Below are 26,891 nucleotides of genomic sequence, written 5' to 3'. Positions count from 1 at the left end.
AACAGGGACCAGAGGCCCTAACTGCATTTCCAGAATCCTCACAAGAGCCCTGGGCTTCTGGTGCAAACCCAGGAGTTGGAATTTCCTGCCGCTCTGGCAGGATGAGAGCTTAGAGTCAGCTTTGATTTCAAGAAAATAAACAAAAGTATGTATTTTCGCACATGAATTGTGGACTGAGGTTCAGAGCCAGTCTGTTTGTTTCATGTCTGACTTCCCTAAGTCCCCGACAGCCAAGACTGCCTGCCTTCACTCACGGCCCAGTAATTGCTCCATCAATATTCGCTGAATCAAGTGAACGGGCAGCCTTGGAAGGCAAAGCTTCAAGAGTGTTTCTCTAGTTCCTGCAGCCATGCCCTGTATGCGTCAGCTCCAGGAGGCCATGGACCTGATTGTCCTCTAAGCCCTGCTGCCACAGGAGCAGACGCAGCAAGACTGCTCGGGCGGTTTCTGTCCAGGCAGGCAGCCCTTCCTGGCGAGGAATACCTCAGAAGCCGCCTCGCATCTCAGGGCTCCATGCCCATCTTTTGAATTTTCAAGTGCCCCAAGCTATTATGAGTGCCTTCTATGTTTATATTCCAAGCAGCCTGAATCTGTGCCTTGCAAAAAAAAAAAAAAAAAAAAAAAAGAAGCAAGTTGGAAAGTTAATTCATTCCTTTATGTCAAGGTAATTGCAATTTCACCCTAATCCTCTCTTGTCAGAGACATTTCTACAATGCAGGGAGTTATCTTTTACAAGAGACACTTCAAGGTGATTTAATAACAGCACTTGCTATGAGTCACATTTTCCCTGCAGTCATCCACTCTTCAGCTTGGGAGAATAGGGTTTCAAGTACAGAAAAGAGGAGGCATTTGGTGAGGCTCAGAGCCCACTTACACCCTCTCAGCCAAATGCACACCTTCAAGAAAAAAGAACACCCTAATGAGCACTTGTGGGTAACTAAGGTGCTAAACAGAGCTTTCAAAGCAGTGCTATTTTTGTTTGTTTGCTTTAGGATAACCTATATTCATCCAGTCATCTGAAACATCTCAAGACACTTATGAATTGGACAGTGGTAGACAAAGAGGAAATTTAATAGAGATCAATGATTAATTCAACAAAGATTTATTGAGCCCCTACTGCTGACTGCAAGCCCAGCACTGTATCAGGGATTTGGAGTCAAGTGCACACAAGGCCTCCCTGCTAGCTGCCCTCTCCCAGCTTAGGGCCTACAGAGGAGCTTGCTCGCTCTCTTTTCTCCTCTCAGTTGGAAAACTGGAAATGTTTGTCATAGAGATACTCCTTTTGTTTTTTTTTTAATCCCGTCTGCATAATAAAAAAGAACAAGAGGGGATTTTTCTGGTCTAACCAAATTCCTATCACAGTGGGGGGAAATGTTTGCACAGGCTTCGCACTTCCTAATTCCCATCTCATACTAGCTCCAACCCAAAGGCAAAGAGCACTGGCTGGACAGCAGCTGAGCTTCAGGAGGTTTGAGTCTGAAAGGCCAGCAGGTGGCCCAATGTTTTGTTGTTGTTGTTGTTTTAACACCTTTATTGTGGTGTGGTTCCTGGACAGTAAACTACGCCTATTTTAGATGTACAATTTGATGAATTTTGCTAGATGTATACAGCCATGAAACCACAGGTGGCCCAATCTTGAAGACTGCTCAGCTCTTGGGTAGCGTCTTTTCCCACCAGCCACAGGTCCAGACACACTAGCCAGTGTTAGCCTCGACCCAAGAGGAAATCAATCCAGCTGAAGAAAATTTCCACTGAAACTCATCTCTGAAAGGCTTCCCATAGTGTTTCCCAGAGAAATATACATACAGAAAATACATTTTAAAATCAAGGCTAGGCAACTAGGACAAGAGGACAACTCTGCTAAGTGCCAATAATTCCCACCTCCAGTTGGAATTTTCTGGGCATGCCAGCACCGGTGTTACTTGCTGTAGGCAGATTCCCTACCCATACATAGAAAACCCCTACCGGTTACTCCTAATGGAGTTTAGTCTGTCTCTTTCAACTAGATTTCTAAAACAAGGAACAATGTAACTGGCAGGTAAGGACAGGTTAACAGGATTGTCTTAGCAGATCCTGGTGCATTTTCAGTTCAGGCTTTTACCAGCCAAGATGTTCTGTACAGAAGCATCCCGCCGTGTCTGAGCCATGCGAAGAGATGCCAAAACACCGGAGAGCTGTAGCCCAGACAGAAAGAGTCAGGCTTGCATCTCTCGATTAGAGGGGAAAAAAAAATTGCTACTCTTATCCCTGTGTGATGTCACACTTTGAATATGATCATTTAAGGTATATATTTTTTCATTGAACCCAGGACCTTATACATGCTAAGCATGCACCCCTACCACTGAGCTATTCCCCACCCCCAAGATATAAATTTACTTGGGAGTTTGGCCACGTTGAGCCATTTGTGAAATGAAATGGGATAGAAGTGAGTTAAAATACGGGAGGCCTTAACTGTCTGTGCTACTCTTCCAAAAATTAGAAAAACAAAAGCCCCAGCAGCTGCCTCCACGTTAGCAATCGTTTCTTCTCCCAGCAATTGGCTCTCCTTGGTTGGACTGATTCCTTTGCCTTAACAGAGAATCTAAACTACCAGCTGAGGACTCATGTGCAGGATTGATTCCTGTGAAAACAGAGAACCTTTCAGCCCAGGCTGCTTACCCATGTCCCCTGTGGGTCTGACTGAGGCTCCCAGCCACATCCCCCTGCGGAGCAGCTCTCAGCTGGGTGACTTCCCTCCCTGATGACCTTTGTATGAGCTAATGCTTGCACCTGAAATGCACACTCAGATGATGTGAAGACAGACAAAAAGCTTAAGCTGTGGTAACCACAAAGGGATCTGTTAAGGCTCAACTAAATCTCTAGATGTGGAGCCCAGGCACGGGAGCAGCCAGGGCTGGGAACCACTGATTTAGCTTGAAACAGTTGCCTTTCTTGACCAAAATATGTGGCTGAATAATGTACCACCCTCTCTTCCAGACGAACAGTGCAAATAAGTGGTCTGACAGGGTGCTTTTTGTGTCCCCTAGGGATGGTGGCAAGATGTCTGGAGAACGATGGCTGTGGGGTGGGGATGTAGTATTGCCAGGAGCCGGAGGTGTGGGTCCCAAAGCAGATGTCAGTGCCCCAAACTGATGGGAGTGGGACAGCCAAAGCTCCATCTTTACTATGAGATGTAGGCGAGGAGAACAAAGAGGAAGCCTGGGTACTGGAATAGGGGGAAATAGAGCAGGGCCATCAGGAGGGAAGGGCAGCAAGAATTTGTAGCCAGAAGGAAGCAATTTCCACATCGCACACCCAGGGGGATTGCCACAAAGCTGGACCTTCATCCCTGGGGAGTCCCTGCCCTCAGCTCATTGGGTGGTTGGGGTCTTCAGTGCCTATGTCTGATTCTGTATATGCGAGGCAGCTGGAGGGGGTCGGGAGCTTTAGTTCAGATGGACGAAATGAGTGTATATTTACTGGGCATCAGGGTCTGGGATTTCAAAACGCTGGCCATTGACGTAACACAATAACAGAGCCAAAATCTTAGCCACTCTAGAAAACCCGCATGAATTAGTCACTGAATTAGGATTCTCCAGAGAACCAGAACCAATAGGATATATAGAGAAAAAGGAGATTTACTGTGGCCGTTGGCTAATGTGATAATGGAGGCTGAGCTACATACACCCCAGGATACTATCTACAAGGCAGAGAAACAGGAAGGCCAGGGGTATAACTCAGATTGTGTTCGAGGGCCTGAGACCCAGGAGCTGAGAGCAGGAGGAGAGAAACGTCTCGGCTCAAGAGAAAGAATGTGGCCTGCTTCCGACTTCCTGTTCTATTCGGGCCCCCATTGGATTAGATGATGCCCATCCACACTGGTCAGGGATGATGGCTTTACTCAGTCTTGTGACTCAAGTGCTAATCTTTTATGGAAGCTCTCACATACTCAGAAATAATGTTTTAGCAGCTATCTGGGTGTCCCTTAGCCCAGTCAAGCTGACACATAACATTAATCATGACTTAATCAGCACTTAAATACCACAGAGAGGTAGCCTGCATAATCGAAGCTTTGGGTTTAGAGCCTTTGTGTGCGCTGGTACTACAAACTCACAACCTCCTGCAGGATCTGGTTCTGCCCTCTGTTGGAGATGGACCTATATTCCGTTCTCACACACTTGAGACTTGATACTCATCGCCTTTGGGCTTTCTCTGCACATCTCCTGACCACTACCTTCAACTGCCTTTCTGGGAAAACAACTTTAGATATTTAAAGCAGAAACTAAGAAAGGCCAGTGTCCCAAATGGCGTGACCACATCCTGTGATTGTTGGTGCTCCACTGGGACTCTTGCCACAGCAACCCATCTGCTTTAACTCAACTGCATTGCTGGCCCGAGGACGACCGATGACACTTAGGGATCGTGCTCTTGCAGACAGTGTAACCAAGCCTCACCCTCGTATATCGTGCTGGATCTCCATTACTGGTTCTATATTCAGAGTTCTGCTGAGCTGTGGTGCTGGGGCATAGTTGCATATTAGAATCACCAAAGCAGCTTGAAAAAGTGCTGGTGCCTTGCACCCCCCAACCCCAGCTCAAGATTCTGTGGGGCAGTGGTGATGGCGGGTCTGGTTTTTTATTCTTTGCTAGGCTTTTTAATATTTCAGCCAATTAGTGCTAATCGTTTTTAGTGAGAGAGTGCTTATAACCAATCTCCCCGCCTGATTAAATGCAGCCCCTACATTTCCTCCTTGACACCATTTAGCAATTATCCATCTCTAGTTCCCTAAGTGGAAAGCTGAAGATTAGAGGGGACCTCCTTTGCCAAACGGAAGCTTGACATTTTTAATGAAACTAAAATATACCAGCTGTTTTTGGTGAGATTACTCAGAGGTCTCCGAGAATCGCCCACAACACTGAAGGTTGGTAGCCTAGTGTTTAGATTCCCAAAGGGGAGGGTGTGTTTGTGGAACAGGGCTGTCCTCACCATCTTCCGGGTATCCCCTACTATCTTTGAATGTAATGGCCTTAAAAGCACTGACAGAGAAGCAACCTGAATTGTCCAGTCCAACCTTAATCCAGAAGTCTTCATCAATAGTGCGTTTTCCACTGCAGAGGAATCCACTGCCAAGTTTTACCACATTCTCATCTCTCCATCTAACAGATAAGAAACAAACTGTCAATTGCCTGGCCTGCTTGAATCTTTTTATCTCGAGGAATTTTTTTTAAATGCTTATGTTGTGGGTTGGGGGAGAAATGGCGAGGACTGGATTGATTTCTGGCACCTTTCTAGTTTCTCAGTGAACTTCGAATATATGCCCTCTCTTGCTACTTGGTTAATCCTGATTATAAAAGGGGGAAGGTGACGTCTCCACCAGGCAGGTCTATCTCACCACGCTTCCACCCCAGACTCAAAGGTCCTAGTTCTGAGCTACTTCCCAGCCTAAGGTGCACCTCCTGGATTTTCACTCCATCTTGTCTACGTCTCTACAAATCTCTATCATATTTTTATCAGCTGGGCTTGTTTCCTGTCTCCCTCCCATGGGGTCCTTCAGAGCTGAGGCTGCATCATTCCTTCTAAATATATCCAGTCTGACAGAGTAAGGACTCAAATGTGTGGCAATAAAGAATGACCAAATGAATGAGGAATCAGCTTTCCCCAAAGCTGGCTGAAAGCAGTCTAGTTGGAGGACAAGAGAGAAAGGTCAGGGCCACGAGGGCTCTAGCAGAGGCTGAACTGCTGAGATTTATTGCTAAGTCTTCTGCTTTTGCCTCCATTGGTCCACTGTTGTTTCGCCAGTCAATATCAATGGTTGTTGAATAACATTCATTTATACATTATTTAGTAGGTGCAATCAGTCACAGTCCCCATGATCACGGCCCCGCTTTTGAAACCTGCCTCTTATCTGTAAACACGTTTCCTGAGCCACTCTATCTTTTCATCTTGTCTAGGTGATCTATAGCAATATCCCAGAACCTGCCTATTTTCTTTTTAATCCCCTGATGGATTATAAATAGCCTGCTCTAAACCTTCCCCAAGCTTTGAAGGCAAATTCCTGCTTCCTAAATGACTATCAACCTCTGGCTTCACACTCAGACCCCTTCAGGAGGCTGCCCTCCTTCCCTGGGACCGACACACACAAGCCTTCCACACTTCTCTGCCCTCTTGCGGAAGTCCCACCACGGCAACGACCACCGTGTGCAGTGATGGCAGGGAATCCGCACGCCGCTCACTGCTCCCAGCACTTAACGAGGGTGATGAAAGAAGGGAGACCTAGCATGAGAACAGCTGGGAAAGAAAGCAAGGGAAAAAGCAACAGTGGGAGGGAAAAAGGGAGCAGCCAGCAGAGACACAAGGGAAACTCGGGAGCAGACAAGTGAGGCCAGGAAGGGAGGAATGAACAATGGGCAACAGACAGAGCCCAGCGTGCTCTGTGACCCCAAGGCACTGTGCATCTGCCGGAACACCCCAGTCTGTCCAACCACCTCTGAAGTAAACGCTGTTATAAAAGGCAAAATGGCCTGAAAGAACTGGGCTGTCTGATGCCTCCTGGATCTTTCTACTCTATGCACAAAGAGCCCTGGTGACTGACTTCCTAGATTTCAAAGTAACTCCTCTGTCAAGGAACATAGTGGGTCCTGCAGTTACTGGTTTCAAATGTTCACTTTACTGTGCACCTCAGGATGTTCACTTACGGCAGGACTGAGCTTCCAAGTCTCACTTCATCCGCTGCTTGTAAAATTCACTCACATCACAAACCGGTATCCCCTCCTGCCCAACCCCCCTCCCCCCATGCCTGCCACCACTCGGGCCAGAGGTGAGGGGCCAGGTTCCTTTCTCTGGGCTCAGTTCTTTCTGCGTATTCATTTTCCATTTCCGGTTACGGTCTAATCCATTAAGAAGCACTTATTCTCGGCAAACCTCTTGCGCAAGCTCTAATTTACCGTTTCTCAGTACAAGCTCATTTTTATATTCTGGTTCAGTTACTGACATGAAATGAGGCAGAGCGGCTCGCACCTGTCTTCAGCACGGCCCTTTCTGCCTCTCCCTGCGTCAGTCTCAGCTCGGCTTTCTCACGCTTCTGTGCCATTGGAACCAGCCTTGGCTTCTCCACATATGTGTGGGACTCAGCAGATGAGGTGGCAGTTATTAAATCCAAACTATACAAAGCCACAAGCAAAATTGCGCATAGGACAACCTCCGCCTTCTCTGAGCATGCACCAAACTGCTCCAAAGGCATCCTTAAAACATAGCTATCATTTTAAGCAACTAAACTCTGAACAGCCAAGTCCTCTCTACCATTTATTGTTCCTTCCTAACCCCGCTAAGGGGGTTCACCCCACTGGTATGGAGCGAACATCCTGTAGAAAAAACAATTCAGTTTCTTAGGACTACACATCTGGCCACACATCTGGAAGACACAGAAATCTGCCAAGGTTTCCAGGCCCTAATGCTTCGTGATCAGAGGCCCTCTTCCCTGGAACTAGCATTCACTGTGTTTTTACTGCGTTCTAGGTGTTGTGTTGATTTTCTTGCATCATCTCATTTAGACATCAAAATCATCCTTTAAGCAGCAGTCGGACGATGACGCTCATAGGCATGGCACTCTCCCAGGGCTTCCTGGCTCATCTCACTCAGAAGGGAAGCCAAGTCTTTGCTACAAGCCGTGGCGAGGACCCTGTCATCTCTCTGACCAGCTGTTTCCTACATAGCAAACCCTCAGCTTCCCCGCTCTGGCTGTGCTGGTCTTCCTGCTGCTTCTCCCCTCCTCTGGGAGTCACATCACTTGTCCTTTGTTTTCTCCCTACTCCCTGCTCAAAAGGCACCTTCTCAGGGGGTGTTTCCTGGGCCTAATATACATAGAACCTCACCTCCGCCCTGTCTTCCACACCCTGCTTACGTTTTCTCTGCTCCAACCCTGTCCCCAACCTGTTACACATTTGTTTACTGTCTCCTCCAACTAGACTGGAGCTGCACGAGGGGAGGGCTTTGTTTTGTTCCCTTCTGGACTCCCACAGTCTAGGACAGTGTTCTTAATCAAACGTTCCTGAAGAAATGAATGAATAAAAGTATCCTTACCTCCATTTTATGGCTGAGAAAGAGGTTTAGGACCACTAGCTTGTCTAAGGTCACAGAGCTGACAGATGGCAGAGCTACACAAATGGTGCCAAGGGCTGATCCATCCCCCCTCTCCAAGCTCAGTGACTTTGTGGGGAATGTTTTCGTGTGGGGGAAACGTTTTTACGGGCTCTTTCCGTCGGAGGTAATTTTGAACAAAAGAGAAATCAGAGATGGAGGATAATGACCAAGGGTCTGGAACCTGCTAGGCAAACTCATTTAACTAGTGGGTTCTCCTCTCCTCATTCTTGACAGGGACTGAATTCAGCCCTTCCTTAGACAGACACCACTGCACTACAGTAAAGTGAGGATCACAAAAAGTTTTCAACATTTTGAGGAATAATTTGTTGTTACTTATAAATATTTTGAAACCACTTCCTAGATGGCACTTTTGTAGAAAGGGAAAGATTATATATAAAATAGGCTAGAGTCTGTGCGCTCCTCTAGGGCTGACACCGTCCTTTCTTCTCCCTGACTGTCTCGCTGAGATTGACCCACCACAGGCGTTCAATAGATGCCTTGTAAACAAATGAATGTTACTGGAAAAGAAATTTGAGTTTTTCCTAGAAGCAGATTGGCTCCTAGTCCTCTTGTCCAGGCCAGCCAATTCCACCCACCTCCATGGAAAGGGTTGTGGCCACCTGAAAAGTTTGGTTGGGGGTCGGGCTGTTCATCACACTTGAGAGAAAGTCGTAATCCCAATGGACACTCTGAGCAAAGCAAAATATATAACTAGTAGAAAGGAACCTCCTCAGTTTCAAGAGAGAAACCCAGAGCAGAGTCGTCACACCAGTCCTGCACGGGAACACACGAGGATGGGATGTGAGCTCCAAAAGCTGCTGGGAGGCGGGCTGCTTTCCAGCCGCTAAAAATATCCCAGCGGGAAAGACAAATGGCCGTGACTTACAAAACCTGAAAGTTGAGTTGGTGAAGCATAAACAGGCAGTCTACAGAAATCCAAGCTGACACTTCCTAATATCTATCTTGTCTTCCTCATCTTGCCTTGCGCAGGGGTCAGAGCTCTGCCACATTTCCCCTCAGGGGAGGAGGATGGAGCACAGCTAAGAAGCAAAATTCCTTCCCCTGCTTCTCTGAGTCTGTACAAGGGTCCGGGGTATCAGGAGGCCCCTCCACATACACTGCACTTTCAGGTCAAGAAACAACATGGCTCCTTATCCAACTACCAGGCTCCATCTGAGAGGGAGGCTGGTCCCCCAAATGAGGAATCACCTGGATGGCAGGTCCAGATCCCTTTTACTGACATGGCAGCAGAGGTAACCTCTCCTTAAGTGTAGGTTGGACTAGTGATTTGCTTCTAATGAACAGAACGTAGGAAAAGGTGATGGATGTCACTTCAATGATTAAGTTATGAAAATGATGACTTACTAGCAGATTCTCCCTGGCTTTGCTAAAGCAAGCTGTCAGCTGGAGAAGCTCAAGTGGCAAGAAAGTAAGGGTGTCCTCCAGCCAACAGCCAGCAAGGAACGGAGGCCCTCCGTCCAACTGCCTGGGAGGAATCGAATCCTGCCAACAACCACTAAATGAACTTGGAAGCACATCATACCAATCTTGAGCCTTAAGATGACTGTGGCCTAGCCAGCAGCTTGATTGCAGCTCTGGGAGAGGCCCAGAGCCAGAGGACCCAGCTAGGCCAGGCCTAGATTCCACAGAAACTGGGAGATGAAAAAAAAAAAAGTGTGCTAAGCTGCTAATTGTTGGGGTAATTTGTTACACAGTGACAGATAACTAATACAAGATAATGAAAACATGGAGGGATGCATGTAGCAGAGGTTCCTGCTGAAAGTGTCATGAGAGCCCAGAAGCTTAGGGTCACAGGACACTTAGAGCATACACCCTGTGGAGTGGAGGGGGATGGGACCCTATCTAACAATGCAAAGCTGTCCATGCTGTTCCCGCTCACCACAGCTGCCCATTTAGCCAGGGGTGAAGCCCAAGTTTGTTAGTTGGCCATCAAGGACTGCCATCATTTGGCCTCTGCCTACTTCTCCAGTTTGACCTCCTGCTTTCCCCCACCTACACCCCATCTTTGAGTCATAGCAAACTAGATGTAGCCGCCCCCAATACTTTCCCCTTTGTCCATACTGTGCCCTCTTCCTGGAATCCCTTCCCAAACAATCCCTCCGTGGTGCTCTGAGGAACTCTATGCAAATCCTTTTCCCTGCTCCTGCAGTGACCATCTCACACATCGCCCAGCCTGCAACCTCTGGTTTTCTTGCCTAGCACACCCTCCAGCTCTAAGCCCTATAACTGAGCCTCTCCTTCAACCTGGTATCCTTAGAGCTAGCTCACAGCCTAGAAAATCACCTCAGTCAGCAGCTGATGAAAGAATGACCATGGGGTGGACCTGCTGGGAAGACCAACAGTTATTTATTGGCTTACCTATAATTTATATCATGCAACAGAAATAATAGGTAGCTTGTAATAAGAAGACCTGCCTTCAGGAAGGTCCAGAGCACACGAAATCAGAAGCCACCTAGGAGGATGAAAAAGCAAAGCCTCCAAACGGACGATGTGTTTGTCACTGTAGAGGATTACATGTCACTCTAAGTTTGCCCTTAGACAAGGAAGAAAATTCCAAGAATTACTAATTTGCCTACACCTTGCACTTCGGTTCCTATGAAGACTCCATTAAGGGAAGAGAATGACTTTCATTAGATTTGTCACAGTTATTGAAGTTCCCATCCTATATATCCATTCTATTCACCAATAATCAAAGCAACTGAAAGAGAAAGGCAGGGGATAAAAAAAAAAATTAGTATCCAATTTTTTTTTTTTTTTTTTTAGTATCTACTTTTTAATACCATTCAAGAAGTCTGCCTTCCTCCCTGTTTGCTACCCATGGAAATTGATGGGCTGACCCAGAGTTAAATCAACATAGGAATCACTCAAGGAGCGGAACCAACACCTTCTTCATAAAGGAATGCTCAAGGAAGAAGGTAGCTAATACACTTTCTTAGATAAAATATATTTCTTATGAGGTGTAGCCATCAGGTAAAGATATTCGATGACCCTTTTAAAATACCTTTAAACCAGCAGCATCTTAGAGTGTGGATGCCTTCCACTTTGAAGAAAGAGAAAAAACTGATAATTTAGTTTGTCAAAAATGTTTCCTGAAAATAGACTTACCCTCTGATCTAGCAATCCCACTCCTGGGCATATATCCAGAGAAACTCCAATTCAAAAAGACACCTCCTCTCCAACGTTCACAGCAGCACTATTTACAAGAGCCAAGACATGGAAACAACCTAAATGTCCAGTGACAGATGACTGGATAAAGACGTTGTGGTATATTTATACAATGGAATACGAGTCAGCTATAAAAATGAATAAAATGATGCCATTTGCAGCAACGTGGATAGATCTGGAGATTGCCATTCTAAGTGAAGTAAGCCATTAAGAGAAAGAAAAATACCATGTATCACTTATATATGGAATCTGGGGGGAAAAAAGACACAAAATGAACTTACTTACAAAATGGAGACAGAATCACAGACATAGAAAAAAAACTTATGGTTACCAGAGGGAAAGGGAGTGGGGAGGGATAAATTGGGAGTTTGGAATTTGCAGATACTAACTACTATATATAAAGCAGATAAACAACAAGGTCCTATTGTATATATAGCACAGGGAACTATATTCAATACCTTCTAATAGTCTATAATGAAAAAGAATATGAAAAGGAATATACATATATATGTATAAGTGAATCACTATGCTGTACACCAGAAATTAACACAACATTATAAATCAACTATACTTCAATAAAAAATTAAAATAAAAGCATACACTTAGTAAAAAAAACAAAAGTTTTCATACAATAGACTTACTGTTCTGAGGGATTTCAATGCAAGATCGATAATGATCAATAATGACCCTTGGAGAAAAGGCTTTGAATTCTATGAAAGTAGAATGACTTTAAAAATTCTATTCCTGCTCAGTCAACTTACTGGGCATCCCCTTCATCTTTGGAGAGAATATGTCCAAAATCTCCGCTGAAATCTCTCTTCTTTTAGGTCATAAACCAAACCTGGAATCAAGACTGTAGAGATTTTGCAGAGTAAATGATTTTGAATGTTTATAAATTGGTTAGGTGTGAGGATATGATCAGATGAGTTGATCTGACTGTGTAAACGTGCTGGAAAGCCACCTGTAAGGAGGACTTGGACCTGTAAATCCAGAGTCATCCAGAACTTTGTGTACAAACTATAAATCATATTGAGGCTAACAAAGCTACTACATGCCACCAAAGGAGAAGGCTACATAATTTCAGGGAAACAATTTTTCCACCTTGGTTACTGAACAAAGACACGAGGAAAGATTGCATTCACTGAAAGGCAAAACTAAAACAATAGGAAGAAACAGTCATCTTCTTAGGCTAGAATTATTCACAAATTTGATCATATAAAAGAAGCTTTCAGGCTTATACTTGGTGCAGGTTAGTGGAATTGGGACAGACTAAAGGTTTCGGTGCTAACATGTTGTCTAGAGAAAATTCGATTGGTGCTTTTTAAAGTTCTGGTTTATTTTTATCCAGGTGGATTTGCATCTAATTTGCCTCTTTACTCTGCACACTGCTTTAGAACATCCCTCTCTTTTTCTTATTGTTAGTCTACCAGATGACCTGGCAGGGAACTACACTCCTACCCTGGCTGCACATTAGAGTAATCTGGGGAGCACTTGAAATTACCAGTATCCAAAGCTTTGTGCAAAAGAATTTAATCAGAGCCTCTGGAAAAGGAATAGCTTGTAAAATCTCTCTAGGTGATTCTGATGAAATCAGACCACAGCTCAGCATATAGGAACCACTGAGGTAGATGGTGAGGGATGATGCTGACATCATTGGATTTTCATCTTTATTCCACAAACCAGCAAGGAGCAACTACATGCCAACTTGGTGGCAGACACAGCACGCCTGGTTCCTCTGTTCAGTCAGTACCCTGACTTCTCCCCGGGCACTGCTTTAAGTTGAACTGTCTATTCAAGGTATTCCTGTAAAAAGCTTGTGAAACTCAGATCAGATGAAGTTTGCCATCAGCAACAAGAATGAGAACAAGAAGGCTGGGAGCCCAGAAAGGTGGTTCAGTCCACCTGCCAGTTAAGGATTTCCATAGAGCTTCAAACAAGTTCTAACCACATGATGACACTGTTGCCCAGGAGAGAAGAGTCTCTATCCCAGCAGAATGGAAAGGAAATTCTGTAGCCACAGCTGCTACATTTTTACAAGCTTCTCAGGAGAGTGGTTGGCACATGGTAGATACTCAATAAATATCTGTTAAATGACGGACTGAATTTCCATCACCACAGCTAAAACCTTAAATAACCTTTCAAGATGACTCACTGTGGATTTTTCTCCAATTTCTGAAAAAAATCACTCCCACAGTCATCATCACAAAGTATGCTACTGTGAACAACTGGAACTAGTAGCAAAATTGCTTTAATTTTTAATGTGGGATATATGAATTCTACTCAGATATTTAAGAAGTTGATTTACTTAAACTTCCAGAAGGATGGGGAGTTCAACAGTGGCATGTCCCCATTTGTGATGGGCACAATAATGGCCCCTTCAAAGATGACCAAATCCTAAACTCTAAAATCTGTGAATATATTACCTTAAATGGCAAAGGGGCAGGTCTAATTATAAGTAAGAATCCTGAGATGGAGAAGCTATCCTGGATTACCTGGGTGGTCCAAAGGTAACTACAGGAGTCCAGAAAAGATGGTAAAAGGAGGCAGTAGGTCAGAGCCAGGGAGATATTTTAAGAATCTACACTGCTGACTAAAGACGGAGAGAGGGGCCATGAGCCAAGGAATGCAGTCGACTTTTAGAGGCTGGAAAAGGGAAGGAAACTGATCCTCCCCTCGAGCCTCTGGAAGGAACGCGACCCTGCTGACACTTCTGAGTTTAGCCCAGTGAAACACATTTCAGACATTTGACCTCTAGAACTGTAAGGTAATACATTTGTGTTATTTTAAGCCACTAAGTTTGAGGTAATTTGTTACAGCAGCAATAGAAAATTAATACACCACATAATACTTAAGGGAAAAAAGAAAACAGGGAATAACAGTGACTAATATAGCATTTCTTTGCATTTCAACATAGCTAAGGGCTACACTGGGGTCTACAAAGTGATGTGGCCAACTACATCCCATTAAAACTGTGGTATGGCTTTTAAGAGCACAAGGCTGAAATAAGAGTACGGAGATGCTCGCTATATAAACCAAATCACAGGACTGTAAGATCACAGTGCCTATTTCTACATGGTATACGTGTCTGTGTTTAAAAACAAAAGGCATGATATCATACTAAGATATGGTAATTGAACAGAATGGTTAGCCAAGGTCACAACTTTATAACATCTTCTGAAAGGGCATGCTGTCACCCTGTTCTTCTAAGACCTGGGACTCATTCACGGCTTGGCTATGTAAGATTGAGAAGTTTGTAGCCATACAAGGGGGCAAACCAAGTGGGCTTATGAGGGGCTTGAACCTATGACTTCAACCTCACCGTTACCTCTAGCAACCGACCTCATCAAGTGGAAATGTGTTCAATTTAGTGTTGTGTGATTTACCTCTAAGGCCAGAAAGAGACCTAAAAACTGTGAGGTGTTACCTCTGCCTCCATTTCCTTTCCATAGACTGAAAACAGCTACAAAGACAGCAGTCAGTTATGCACGTTAATTGCTCAACAAGAACGGGCACGTGAGGATGGCCAGTGACCATGGCTGTCTGTGTAGAGGGCACATCACAACAGGCTGACGACTACGATAAAGACACTTGAGGCTGAATGGCAAACAGCACTGGAACAATCCTATGTGCTGGCAAAATTCTTTGTCAAGGAGAGCGAGTCAGAAGTTGTCATCAGACTCCAACAGCATAATCAAATAACTGCACTGTATGCTAAGTCCTCACAAACACCTTACCTCCACCACAGCCTTCAACAAGTACGTTGTTATTCCCATCTCACAAATGAGAAAACCATTGAAAAATACTGTGTTCGAATTAAACAAGTTTGGTGTCTGGTGGTAGAACATGGCTTCCCAGAGATTTAGTAGAGCAGCATGTCATGAATTTCTAAGAGGGTCAGATAGTGGGTGGTTTTCCCAAACTAACTTAAACACAAAACTTTTTTTCATAAAATATCAAGAGGCCAGTGTTTGACAAAATGCTCCCACATTTTAATTCAACAAATCTGGGTGCCTAGTATGTCCTAGAATGTGCCTTTGGGGGAGCCTGCCTTCCTTTGGCTTTTGTTTGTGGACAATATTCATCGTATGTACCTTTAATAAATACTCTTTCCTATCCTGGCTAGACTGAGGTGCTTTTTAAAATGGCATCAATTTCAAAAGAGATGTGTATAGTTGCCTAGCACCCAGGAATTAATGAGAACAAATGGAGAGTTATTACATTCTATGCCATACATCCCACCCCCTAGGACTGGGACGAGGGACTAGGAGACGCTTGGAAAAAAACACATGCACACTCACACACAAAAACCTCCTATCCTTTGATGGATTCTGTGCAGAATAGAGACTCATATTTAAATGAATAAGCCAAGTTAAAACTTTCCCTCCTGGAACAAAGCAAAAGGAGAGCCTCTTTATGTTGCAGGGGCTATAGATGCCACGGGCTGAGCCTGTCCCAAAGCTTCCCTCCACTGCTCAAAAACTAAGCCATCTTGCTGCATTTAGCACTTCTCACCAGACCACCCACCCAGACGCGGATACACAAACCACATGTGTGAGGAATGCTGTTCGGCTCGGAAATCAGTATCAGTATTTCAACCTTATTACTTGCACAGACGGCCCTTTTAGTGCGACTCATTTGTTTTATCTTTTCAATAGCTTTGATTATTTTCTTTTAATGGCCTGGATTTATCCTTTTCTACCCTTTTGAAGCTTCAGAGCTCTGTGGTGGGGGCCGCATGTGGCGGGAGGCATGATTACCAGGGAAAGGGAGCAAATGGCTCTGCCTTTACTCACGGCTGCCTCCCCGCTCCCCGTGGCCACCTATTCTGTGCCGACTGCCCAGTGCCCTGAGTTATTATCGACATGGGCTCAGGGAGCCTTCCCATTCAGGCAGGAGATTATTTTTGTTGTTCTTTCACAGCTATAGGGCCCAGTTTTCAATACCAGAGTGTTTTTCAGTTTGTGCCTCTCCCTAGCGCTTGGGAACCATATTGGTTACCCTTCCCTAATTGAGGGGAAATTAAGACCAAGGGCTAAGCGGACAGCCCAGGGCAAGTTAACAACCACTGGAAAAGACTGGAAATGCCTCTAAAAGAAAGGGACCACATAAACAGGAAGGTGTGGATACTATTACCGGGCAGAGAGAGCAGAGGCATTGAAATGTACTCAGGATTTTCTATTTGGGTGGTATCCCGGGCAAGGGAACCCATAAAATACCCTTAGTTGCTCCACTAATCAGAACAAACAAGCCCATTAGTTTTGGACACCATATCCCCGAATTTGCAAGCAGAGACGTCTGGGCGTCAGGCTGGGCTGAGCTGCCATCTTTCTCCAGGACCCCTCGTGTATCCGAGCGGGAGCACAGCTCTGAGATGGTGGAACAAAGGCATCGGGGACACCTGGGGCTCAGCGCGATCCCTGTACGAATGCCCTTGGGGACAACATCCTGAGTTGTCTGCAGCAAGCCCAGGACGCCCAGCCCGTCCTGACTCTCCACGATGGAGAAAATCCAAGGCCATTATTTTAAAATAAACGAGTATCTGCTGAAACAAGGGCAGAGATTAGTCCAATCCATGCATGGTCATCAGAAATCTTAACTGTCAGCCAAGCCCATCTGGGACTGATGCTCCCACAACTGAACGCAGTTGCTAGTTGATAAGATACGAGGCAGTCCACTCTAATCCCCCCAAGGGCTTGTCGCCTGGAGCTGAGGCGAGCTCCTCGAATTTGATGTCTCTTTACTATCAAGTAGAGCATAACATCCAATTCTTTGCTTATTTGCCAAACTGAAAGTATTCTATTCTCTTTGCTGAAGTGGTTTTTCTCCTTTCTATCTAACCAAGGTAGCATTTCTAGCCACTGAAGTAAATGCAGGGCCTCTGTTTATGAACAAAACTTTCCAGAGATTAAGGGGGAAAAGAAAAAAAAAATACCATGCGCAAATAACCCAGTTTATTCCAACAGCACCCTACCATTTCTTGCCCAGTCTCCTCAGCGCTTAAAGAACATACTGGTTTTCGGACATAGAAAGGGTGCTGGACCCTGGGGACCCCACAGGGCGTGGACGGTGCCCTGGGCTTGTTCTCCTCTCTCCATTCATCCTCAGAACCAGCATCACTTCTTCAGAAAGGCAGGGGGCTCATTTTTTCCTGTCTGCACAGCAAAACCAACGTTTGGGCGAATGACTCTTAACAAATCAGGAAGACTATATACATTGCAAAGAAAATGGAGCCACAATTGATTTGACATGAATTTAAGTAAAACACCTATTTCCGTCCATCTGTACTTACATTTCAACATGAGTTTGAGAGATGGGAAATACATCTTACGAATGCCTTAGCGTTCACATAATGGCATCTGTACACACAAACACAGTGTATCTTTCAACATAACTACACATACACACTCCATTAAAAGATACCGACAGATTTATAAAACGTATTGGCCTTGCACTGTTACTCTCAAGAATACAATTTACTAAATTCACTTTTGCACTGCATGGTAGCTCTGGCCACCATTGAGGATCTGTCAGCATTTCCATCATAACTCTATTTTCAGAAGACAGGAGTACAAGTGCCAAAATACATATTTACAGTTTACAGACAGCGGTGGCTTTGTCTTCCTTGGACTTCTTCAATGCATCTTTACAAGGGATATTCGGGGATGGCAGTGCCTATATGATAAAAAGTATCATAGAAAACAAAAGAGGTCAAAAGATGCAGACGTCCAGCCCAAGACTAAACTAAACCATGGGAATCAACTCCTCAGCATTTACCGCAGCTGCAGGCGTCTCTACATCATAGTCATAGTTTTAGAGCAACAGTCCAGAGCAAGATGCTAATACGTGTGCACGTACGTGGTACGCAGCATTAGTACACAAAAAGCTAAGGGTGGAAAGTAAGGAGCATACAGCAAACTACCCAGAGCTGACACCTCCACAGTGAGAAAACTGAACACGAGCCACCCGGCACAAACACGGACCATTTCCAACACTGAACATCCAACTCCGTTACCAAGGTGGAGTTAAAACTTTTAAGAGTCAAGTCTCTCTTAAACAAGTATGTTAACTTGTTAAATGTGAGGGGCTTAGAACAGTATGTGGGATGTTAGGCAGACTTAAACTGTCTTTTTTTTAAAGATGAGCCGGGTCTGTAAAAGTTATCAGCAGAAACATTTTTGGTGGGAGAAAGTTTCTAGCGGGAGAAAACCAATTTTATTGGCTCTTTCCACAAAAAAGTGGGTAATTCAGATTAGAGAGGCTTGTTTTGCAAACGAAAAATGTTTAGGGGACTCTTAACTTTTTTCTTCTAGAGTTTTTGTTTCTTGAGCTTAAGCTTTTCTGTTCTCCCCTGTTTGGACACAATATGCAAGCATCTATAGACAAACCTATTTGTCTACAGAGAGAGGGATGGTATGAACATAACATATAGCTGCAAGGATCTTTGCTGCTAACATGACTGCTATACGCTAAGAAGCACCCCTCTCACCCAATCCTGCTGCAAAACCAGAGGCAAAAGCTGACTTATAAAGGGGTAATATTTCTGTATGTAAGTTTTTTTTCCCCTCAATGGCTAGGGAAAAATTTAAAGCAAGCTTATCATTCTCTGGCTGGCTCAAACCATATCCATACTCACCCGATTAACGTGATTTGAAACATCTATTTTCATATGCATATATTTGTGTGTGTGTGCGTATATATATATATATATATATATATACGCACACACCCCCCAAAGAAATTAAACCCTGCCATTTTTCCTTTGTGCTTAAAAAAAACCAAAGCCACTGTTAGAATACACACATGCCCAAAATATTTAACAGGTTTCAAAGTGTACATAAATGGGGCAGAACTGAATGGGTTACTTTACGTGTAACTATTTGAAATCAATTGAAAGGGGATTTATTATTTATCATTTCTGCATTTAAAAATCAGGAGAGCAAGAGTTCAACTTGGAAAAAATCAACAACGTGACTCTTACTCTATAGGAATTTCATGGAAGAATCATTTTGCTGACTCAGTAACAGAAAGGTAGGGTTTTCCAAATTTTCTCAATTTACAAACTTACGTTTTGATGATACTCTGAAGACATTTGCTTTATTACCCAAGTTTTAGGTCTAAAGGTTTTCACCGTAATAGCTTCTCCTCTTGCTATCCTTTTTGTTTGGTTACTTCTTATGTTACTAGTTTCTTGTTTAGTAACCTAAGGAACGAAAAATCTTTACATTGCCAAATCACAGTTTTTCTCACACAATTTAGATAGAAAAACAAAAATGGCCCAAACTACATATACACATTTCTAGTGAAACTACACAGATATTTTAGTTAAACCACATACATTTCTGACTTAATCAGAATATGTGAATGAGCAGTTAAAATTTTTTCAAGATTTCCATATAAGCATTGCCCTCCCCCTTCACCTGTAAAGTTAAAAACGAAACAAAACACAACTAAAATCACACAATTCGTCAGTCACCTAATGTCCAAAACGACTCAAAGTTTCTCTGTAATTAAACATTGAGAAGTGGACTCCAAAACAAATGCTTCAAGAACGATCAGGCCAATCATCAAGAATTGTAACGTTATTGGAAAAAGTACACTTGTCCTCAGGGAGAACACTTCTGAGAAGTAATTTACAAGGAGCATGGCTGTATTATAATTTTTTAAAGGAAAAAAACTGTCTTTGGATAGAAAGAAACTGTAAAAAAAAAAAAAAGCCCCCCTTTAAAATGCAGAAATAACTCCTTTATCAATCTGCATTTACATTACTGCCCAAAAGAATGGGTCTGGAAAGACCATCTTCTGTACAGACACTAGTTAATCTCTGTATGAAAAGACAGCACTGGCATAGGAATACACAAGGGAGATCCCGGTCTATTAGCACATAGACTGTTGTAAGGCTGATCCAGTGGACGAACCTTTGGATCCAGAAGTATTTCTTCGTTTCGTTTCTTTTCGGTTGAATTCCTAGCAAAAACTTGAAAGATGAGCTGTTCTTGTTTTGCATTTCTCCAGTTCTGGAGAGGATGGAATAATGACACCAAAAGTACTTTGGTTTTGGGTTTTTTTTTTTTCTTTTAAAAATAATTTGCTTTCTTTTGCATGCCACAGGACAGATTTCTAGTTTCAAAACAGGGTACATCAAGAACAAAAATATCCCCCCTCCCCAACCATCTTTATTTTCACCAATACAAGAACTCCTTCCGGAAACATAAGCAAGTGACTAAACAGGTATCGAACCACTGAATCTACAAGTTAATACATCATCTGTTATGGTGGAGTAACCAAGAACTTTCCCCCAAAGAAAGATTTTAATTTTTCAAATATAAAAGAGTCTAAGAGGATCATACGTGAACAAACAAAAATCTCTTATTCCAGATTTTATGGTAAAGATGGATGACACACTGGCAGCTGAAGAAAGTTGACACTCTTACTAATAAATAGATCCAAATTAAGAATTTCTACAACATTTCTTTAGAAAACAGAACCAAAATTCCTTTTTTAAAAATGATGATCCTGTGGAATGCATTCACTTCCATATTTGTCTAATATCATAACAGTGAAACAGACACAAGGATGTTGATGACAGCTCAACAATGTTGGATGCAGGACATTTACAGGTACACGTATGTTTAAAAGTCCTACAGGTTTATTGACTAAGGCTAGACAGCAATTCATATGATCCTATTTGGTGCGTTTCCTACCATGGTCCAAGATCATTATATGGATACAGCCAAGGACTGGGCCCCAACTTTCAGGAAAAAGACCACAAAGAAGAAAATCGGGGTGGCTATTTGGTCCCCCCAGTTGCTCATTTTGTGTCCTGGAACTGGAAAAACAAGATGGAAAATACAGACTGCAACGAGTTAAGGGACTTGGAAAAAGTTGGTGCAGAGTGGCACGGTATACAAGTAAGGTCACTGGGCTTCGGATGGCCAGGGCGCCGCACTGAAGGAGCATCCACGGGACCAAGTACTTAGAATGTCTTGCAGTGTCATTCCCTCAACGACTAGAATATCTGTATGCGATAATAAATAGATCAGTTAGGTAATAAGGCAGTGTGTTGAATATGCATTCGTCCTGTGGAATGAACCACCACAGAGAGAGAGAGACGTGATACCACACACATTCTTTAAGTTTTCTTGTGTTGTGTTTGAGCTGTTTGTTTTCAAGGCTATCCAGGCTAACTCTTCCCGGGGGTTTCCTTGCAGAGAAGAGTGGTCCGCTGAGGCTGGTTGGCTTAACCTCTCCTTTATCAAGAGATGATGACTGGCTTTAAAGAAAAATAAAGCTGAAGGTTGTTTGATTTTTATTTTTTTCCCTTTTGGTTGCATCATTCTGAGTGTTCTCATATAAACAAACAAGAAAAAAAAATCACAACCAAAAAAAAAAAAAACCCAATAGTTTTTGATGCATCCAGTTGTTGTGTTCTCAGGATGTTCCAGATGTTTCCAGGTAACTCTGTAGTTTACGGACTGTGGTTTTGTCCAGCGAGCAAAGGTCAAAATCAAATGTTGTGTTTGTGATATGAAAGTGTCCAGTTTCTTCTATAAGGTTCACAATCTAGAGGAGTAAAGAAGAGAAAGTTAAGGCAATAAGCCACAGACATCAAAAGGTAGAGAGAGAGATGGAGGGGGTCAAATATGGAACCAAGAGATCAGTATTCTCATTTATAGCAAGAAGGTTCTACACTATTTTTTTAATTGAGGTATAATTGATTAACAAAGTTGTCAAAGTGATTCAGTTATACATACATACAAAAGAATCTGAAAAAGAAGGTCCTGTACTACTAATGGCACAAAACTCTCTCTCAGCCAATTGGGTAAGTCAAAAAAAAAATTAACCCTTTGAAATTCTCAGTGGGAGCAGGTTACCTGTTCTCATCATTCATATCCCTGAAACTGATTCCTACTTTCAAGTCATCAACAGACTACGTTACTCGAGGTGGGAGTGAGAGTGGGTAGTTGGGGGGGATACAAGTTTCAAGACCCCTTTAAAAATTAGTTACTGACTATACTTAATAGATGAAAAGAAGTGCCAGACTAGAAATAACAAAACTCCTTATAAAAAAGTATAAACACAGACACACACATACAATGATCATTTTCCTTCTGACTACATTATTGTAGAAAAGTTAGAAAATGCAAGAACCTACAAAGAAATAGAAACCATCTTACAGTCCCACCTCGGTGAATATCACGCGTAGCAACTGGAAGGGGGCTCAGGGAAGCCTTCCGTGGGGCTGGGATGTTTTGTTGCTTGATTTGGGTACTGGTTACAAAAGATGCATTAACTTTGTTAAAGTTCATCTAGCCATATGTTTTGTTATTATTTGACCAAAAAAAAAAAAATCTACATTCATTCCTTTAGTCGTGTTCAGTTGATCCCGTGGAGTATTTGGGGGTTGTAACTATTATCTACAAAAAGAAAGGATACCTTTGTCTCCCCATTTGGAATAGTTAGACCTCATTTCTTGAACTGTCATATTTCTAAAAGCTGGAGCCAAACAGAAGTGGTGACAGAGGCACTGTCTGCCTGGCCTGGCTTTCAAGAGGACGCTGCTAAGGTTTTGACATGAACAACGATGTTGGTTATTGGGTCGAAAGCATCTTGTATCACGTTACTTGTCTTTCTGTGCCTATTTTACTAATAACTGTATCAGAAATAGATGCTGCGCCTGGGAGTGTGGGTTTTAGGTTTGTTTGTTTTGAGTAAATTGGGACGGAGGGGGGCGAATTTTAGTAAGCTTTGTCGGGGACAGAGGAAAATCAGCATCCAGATGAAAGAGAAAGTATTTGCACAGAGAAACCAGCTGGCAAAGTATTGCACATATTTTTAGTTGTCTCTGTTACTATCACTTGCTCCTGATTTTCTTCAGTTCAATCATCTTAAAAGGAATAATTTTAATTATTTAGCCCATTACTTATTCAATGAAGTTTCAGATGACCTAATTTCGGGCCGAAAACAGCAGAATGGAAACTTTTGACCTTCTCTTCTTACAATTATTTTCTTTAGAAAACAGTAAATTTGTGAGCCATTCCCTACGGGTCAGTGGCTCTCAACAGAAAATGTGCTCCCCATCCCTGACATACTTGACGGCCACAGAAACATAAAAGACAGAGTGAACCTCAATCCAATTAATTGCTCAACTCCAGATCAAGCTGGTGCTGCCTTATTCAACCTCTGGAACTATTTTTTTTACAGATAGAACCATGGGTTTAAGAATAAAACAAGTCACTCGCTTTGCAAAACCATGACAAGACACAGCCAACTCCCTACGTAACGTCCATATATTCCTTCATCTTCACCCACAGGAGCTTGGTTTTCTGGGAGTGCCAACATGCCCAGCTGAGACACTTGCCTCCAAGACCCACTGGCAGCACGTGGCAGACACTGCTGCTTACAATTTATTTGTCAGGAAGTCACTGGGCTTTCAGGAAAACTTTCCAAAGGGTATAGATAATGGGCATGTGGCTTTTGCCCTCGGCCCCTCTTCCTGTCTGGAAGGAAGATGCAACCCTGGAAGTGCAGCAGCTGTCTTCCCCTCGAGCGGACAAACGCAAGAGGAGAAGGACGGCAGCAGGAAGGCAAGGAGTCTACGTCCTCTTTTAAGCCACCACACCGACCATGAGTTACTTACCTCCAGGCCTGTTATTATACAGGGGGAGGGGGCGTAGGGACGCAGGGGTGGACAGGGAGCCTCGCTTGCTTGAACCACTGGACGCACGGCTCTACTACGCGCATCAAGAGGTTAGCGGAAGCGGGGTTCCCAACTATGATTAAAGTACCACATTCACATAAGAATTTATCACGCTAGATCTTACTGTTAACACTACAAGATCTAAAATGAACACTCATTTGCTTTATTAGTTAAGAGTTAGAGAACTTTCGCTAAGTCACCCACACACAGCTGCCTACATACAGAAACAGCACACACAGCTACGTCTACAAACACAAGCCTTTCAAGGCAATCAAATACTTCCTACTTATGGAACATTGATTGAACTAAGAGTACTTTCTAGAGTAAATTGTCTTTTTTGCTACATTGTGTAGAAATACTATAGACCTAGTGAAAATGTGTAAACTTCAGGATGGAAACAAACAGCCTTTCAGTTTATACAATGGAGGCAAATGACAATTATTCCAGACTGTGATTCCTCTCTCAACTATCTGGTCAGTAGGTAAAGGACAAAGCATTCAGAACAGAGAATCCGGAATTTGGCATATCAAGTTCTGACTCTGCTCACTATGTGAATGGCGTTGGACAGAACATTATGACCCCTGGGCCTCAGTTTCCTCATCTGTAAAGTAGGAATGATGCCACCTGTCCTACCTATCATTCAGAGCATCAAATGATACGCAGCACAGGAAGCTTCTTCATAAACTGAAAATTGCGACACTGATCATGGCAACACGATTATGATTACCACGTAAACATAAATGTATCCTTAATTACAGGGGAGGGAACCAGACAGCACATGAATTTTCAGACCCAGTGCTTTTCTCTCCACCCCTCATTGACCGTTAGCCATTGCATCAGCACTAAAACAAATGAAGCAGGGAAAATGCCCGAAGCTAAAACTCAGAGCATCCTTGAAATTTTCTGAAGACTAATTATAATAAAAGTTTGCAGGAGGAAGGGAAGAAAGCAGGGAGAAGAGTAGCCTTTGAAGTAGCTGAAATGACAAACTCAAATCATAATATAGGGGGAGGGTAGAAGACGACCCTACATTTTCCCTTTAGAATGACAGGTAACTCACCCATGTAAGAAAAATAAATTTCTGTGACTCACTATAGTTGCTCACTAATTACTTAACAATAAGAAGAACACAGAGTAATAATAATACCTTCTAGAAAAAGCCAGTTGGTTTTAAGGCAAGTAAGTCTACGTGCCCACTAGGAAATCCGGCCCTTCCTCTCATGTGCACTGCACCATCCCGTGGATTTCCGAGGCTTCAATTGCAGCCCTCTTGTTTCCTCTACAACCAGCACACCCCACCCCGCCTGCACCACAAACACGCAAAGAAATGAAGAGAATCTGATCTCCCTAAATGAGCCCCCGCATTTTTACAGGAGCCTATAAGAATATATCAAGACGGATGCAGAGACATCCTTGAAGCATTGTCGTGGCAGCAGATGGGGCGTTCAGGACCCTTTGCCAAAGGGAAAGGCATCAATGATTTGAATTATCAGAGCACATATGTACCTGCATCCTCCATTAAATAAAGACTCCGTAAAGAAAAAGAAATGTGGGTTGCTTTCCAGGAACATCAGAAACACAGCATTAACATGCTCTGTTCTAATGAAGCAAGCCACAAAGCCTAAAAACACCCCACCGGGCCCTGAAGGACGCCACCCAGCCTTTCCATAAGAATCCCTGCTCTGCTGATGCGGCTCTACCTTGGCCGCCACCTGCATCATCCTGCGATGAGGAAGGCAACTCCAAAGTAAAACTGATGATGATAAAAGACAGAGTAACCCTGGATAAGGAAGGCAGGCAAGGGCACAGGGTATGCACAGGTAGCAGAAAAGGAAGAATTTGGAAGCTGCTTAACTCATGCTTCAGATGATGCTTCATGTGCAAACATTTGTGATGGATTATTTCCTGCCACGTCAGCCTTGGAGGGGGTACCACGCAGGCTTTTCTTTTTTTTAAACAGGGTAAGATCCACTTGTTAAATCTGGACTCCTTCCCCCAACCTTGGTTATAAAAGTTACAGAAATTATAAAAAGGTAGATACGTTATTTTTAGTCTCATTATATTTTTTTAAAAACCCAAAAAACAGGATTCTTTCCACCCAAAGCAGCCTCTTCACTGAGTGGGAAGTAATGAACAAGCTGTGCTTTAGCTGCTTCTGTCTGGAGTGGAGTCAGGGCTGCGGTAAGCCAGGTCTTCCTGTGCAATGGCCCCATGTGGGCCGGGAAGCACTGGCCACCGGCCGAGCGGCAGCGTGTGCCCCACCCCGGGCTAAGAGGCGGGCCCTCAGGCTCCCCTCCACCAGGGATTCTAAAACACGGAAAGGCGATCCCTCATGATGGGGAAAATTATTTTCAGCAGAACACTTCTCAGGGAGGGTTTTCCATGTTATTGGAATATATATACCACTGATTCCCCACCGCCCTGAAGAAAATTCTAAGAGTAGAACAGTGTTACCGAAATCGCTGAACTGTCTTCTAAGGAAGCCCTGGTTTTCCTCAGCGGTTTTCTTTTTTTTTTATTTTTTTTCCCCTCTCCTAAGGAGGATGCAAATCCAGACTCAGGGCTGAACTGCAAATTGCAAAGGCGTTTAGAAGGCTTCAATCTCCCTTTCCGAATAAATGTGGAACATGTAGTTTAAAGAAGAATCAAATTCTTAGCCACTCTGAGGTACTGACGTCTCTGGGTTTGACTGTGTGTGCTGTACTGTATTTTTACCTCACGTAAAAGGGGCTTAAGAACACAGGCTCTCTTAATCCAGTGCTTTCTGCTCATTAATGTGGATGCTGGGTGCCAGCACCAGATGCCCCCAGACTACAACAAAAATATTAACCACTTTCCGTGGGCCAAAGAAAAGTGGCAGGCCCGATTTTTTGATAGGATGCATTTAACA

The 26,891-nt window shown here is 43.5% G+C and overlaps 1 protein-coding gene and 2 long non-coding RNA genes across 3 annotated transcripts in view; 2 read left to right on the top strand and 1 right to left on the bottom strand.

The window, feature by feature from the left end:
• LOC116663086 overlaps window positions 1-11,305 on the top strand; it is a 132,873-nt gene extending 121,568 nt beyond the window's left edge. The window contains exon 3 of the long non-coding RNA XR_004319134.1: window positions 10,903-11,305. This is a non-coding gene — a long non-coding RNA (uncharacterized LOC116663086). The remainder of the gene's footprint in view (window positions 1-10,902) is intronic.
• Window positions 1,552-10,408, top strand: LOC116663083. Its single transcript, XR_004319131.1, has 4 exons — window positions 1,552-1,624; window positions 1,678-1,683; window positions 2,105-2,111; window positions 10,399-10,408. It is a non-coding gene; the product is annotated as an uncharacterized LOC116663083 (long non-coding RNA).
• Window positions 11,306-20,351: 9,046 nt separating the features above from the next.
• MLLT3 (MLLT3 super elongation complex subunit) overlaps window positions 20,352-26,891 on the bottom strand; it is a 209,046-nt gene continuing 202,506 nt past the window's right edge. The window contains exon 10 of the mRNA XM_032477613.1: window positions 20,352-21,864. Within this exon, the coding sequence (XP_032333504.1) occupies window positions 21,733-21,864 (132 nt within the window). The 3' untranslated portion in view covers window positions 20,352-21,732. The remainder of the gene's footprint in view (window positions 21,865-26,891) is intronic.

The sequence above is a fragment of the Camelus ferus genome, chromosome 4, assembly GCF_009834535.1.
Source record: "Camelus ferus isolate YT-003-E chromosome 4, BCGSAC_Cfer_1.0, whole genome shotgun sequence".
Classification (NCBI taxonomy): Eukaryota; Metazoa; Chordata; class Mammalia; order Artiodactyla; family Camelidae; genus Camelus; species Camelus ferus.
Note: the sequence above shows the minus strand (reverse complement) of the source record. Positions and strands in the feature narration are given on the sequence as shown.